Genomic DNA, 2,087 nt, shown 5'->3' on the forward strand with positions numbered 1-2,087 from the left:
TGGACCTCAAGCCCCCTGGAAGGGCCTGCAGGATCAGGAGGAGGAGAAAGTGCCACAATTTGGGGCCAACATCAGGATCTGCATGCAAGAATCACCATTTGGGTGGATGTTTTCCTTCATCCCCATCTCCCCTTTGTCCCGCAGGGCTCCGGGCGGCCGTGACCCTGCTGGAGGGCAGGGGGGACCTCCAGTCCCCTGAGGGGTCCCTGCGCCTTCTCTGCCGAGGGTCTGGGTTCGATTTCGGGAGTGTTGACATGTTCTGGATTTGCCAGAGACCCGGGCAGGGGTTGCAATACGTCTCAAGGATCTACCACACTGGAGGTTACACCGACTACGCGCCGTCGGTCAAGGGCCGGTTCAGGATCTCCAGAGACAATGGGCAGAGCTCGGTGACGCTGACCATGAACAACCTCAAGGACGAGGATTCCACCACCTATTTCTGTGCAAAATGTTACAGTAGTAGTTGTGGTGGTGGCGCTGCTGCTTATGGTTTTTATGGTGGTTGTGGTCCCAAGCCCTTTCTTCTGTGTTACCAGGTATCACAGAATTCTCTGATCCTTCCCCCTGGTTCCAGCCCTTTTTTCTCAAATCTTCACCATTTCCTCCAAACTCCTCCCCTGTTGCTGCAATTTTTTGTTTCCCCCCAATTTTCCCCATTTCTCCCCAGTCTGGCCCTTCCCCTCCGTCCCAGTGTGGCACGGGGATTGCTCCAGGGCCCTTTGCACACAAAGCTTTTTGTGCAGCCGGCGCTCTGCAGCAGCGTCCAGAGGCTGAGCTGCCCTCTGCCAAACACAGATGTTCACAATGACCAAAACCAGGAACTTTCTGTTTCCTTTCCTGCCCCGGCCGGGCCCCGGCAGCTGCCGGGGAGGAAGTGGGGGGAGGCTGCGGAGCCCCAAAATCGCGGCGTCTTCTCCTCCCTCCCTCCCTCCCTCCCTCCTGGAGCTTCACTTCTCCCTCAGCGGCCTCGGTGTCTGGTGCTGCTTCTTGGGGCTGGGCTGGAATCCTCTCTGGGAGCTATGGACATGGTGACGATGCTGGTGGTGGCCCCAAAACCCCATCCCTGGCTCCGTAAATGTCCCAAAATCCCCAAATCCTTCACCAAATCCAAACCCTTGACCCCATTCTTGACCTTCTTCCTGAATGCCCACCATCTTTGCCCCAACTCTGGACTTTCAATCAGTTTTGCCCATTTCACCCAAATCTCCCCCAGCACCTGGGCCCTGATTGGAGGAGGCCTGAACTGGAGGCCAGGGGTGAAGATTTGGGGCCAATGGTTGAGTTTTGGGGCAGGAGCAGGGGAGGGTTGGGGGTCAATGTTGACCATTGCTGCAAATGGGGGAGATTTGGGACAAAGTGTCAAGGGCTGAGGTTTGGGGGATAATTTAAAGGAAGGGTCTCAGTTTGGGGACAGGTGAGGACCCAGAGATGGGGATGGATGCACCACGGCCATCGTCACTCTAAGCAGCACCACCACCATAACCACTAGTACCACGTTTGGCACAGTAATAAACGGTGGAATCGTCGTCCTTGAGGTTGTTCATGGTCAGCGTCACCGAGCTCTGCCCGTTTTCCATGGAGATTGTGGCCCGGCCCTTGGCCGACGGCGCGTAGTCGGTGCTGCCACCACTGCTGCTGATACTGGCGATGTATTCCAGCCCCTGCCCGGGTCTCTGGCGCACCCAGTGCATGCCAAAACTCCTGAAATCAAACCCGGACCCTCGGCAGAGGAGGCGCAGGGATCCCCCGGGGGGCTCGAGGTCCCCCCCGCACTCCAGCAGTGTCATGGCTGCCCGGAGCCCTGCTGGACAAAGGGGAGATGGGCACGGGGCCTGGCTGTGCCATTCTCATTCCCTGCACAGAGTCAGACAGCATTGTCTCTCTCCCTCTCTCTCCCTCTCTCCCTCTCTCACTCTCTCTCTTTGTCTCTCTCTCTGTCGCTCTCTCTCATTATTTTTCCTGGAGCAGCACAGGGAGAAGAAGAAGATGAAACAATTCCCATCTCTCATCGCTGCTCCTGCTGTTTCTGCACATGTGGAATGGGTCGGGGGGATCGTTCCCCTCCAGGGATTTACCAGTTGGGTGCT

General features: G+C 57.2%; 1 gene segment (V, D, J or C); it reads right to left on the bottom strand.

Annotated features, from left to right (window-relative positions):
- Nucleotides 1-1,460: 1,460 nt before the first annotated feature.
- On the bottom strand, nucleotides 1,461-1,793 carry LOC128946357 (immunoglobulin heavy variable 3-64D-like; the record flags this gene model as incomplete). The annotated part of the segment is given in 1 exon segment: nucleotides 1,461-1,793. A coding segment is annotated over 1 exon segment (333 nt), but the record flags the coding sequence as incomplete, so codon positions are not given.
- Between the last annotated feature and the right edge of the window lie 294 nt (nucleotides 1,794-2,087).

The sequence above is a fragment of the Melozone crissalis genome, unplaced genomic scaffold (genome assembly GCF_028551555.1).
Source record: "Melozone crissalis strain CALT ecotype California unplaced genomic scaffold, PUWL_Pcris_2 ptg000079l_1, whole genome shotgun sequence".
NCBI classification, from domain to species: domain Eukaryota; kingdom Metazoa; phylum Chordata; class Aves; order Passeriformes; family Passerellidae; genus Melozone; species Melozone crissalis.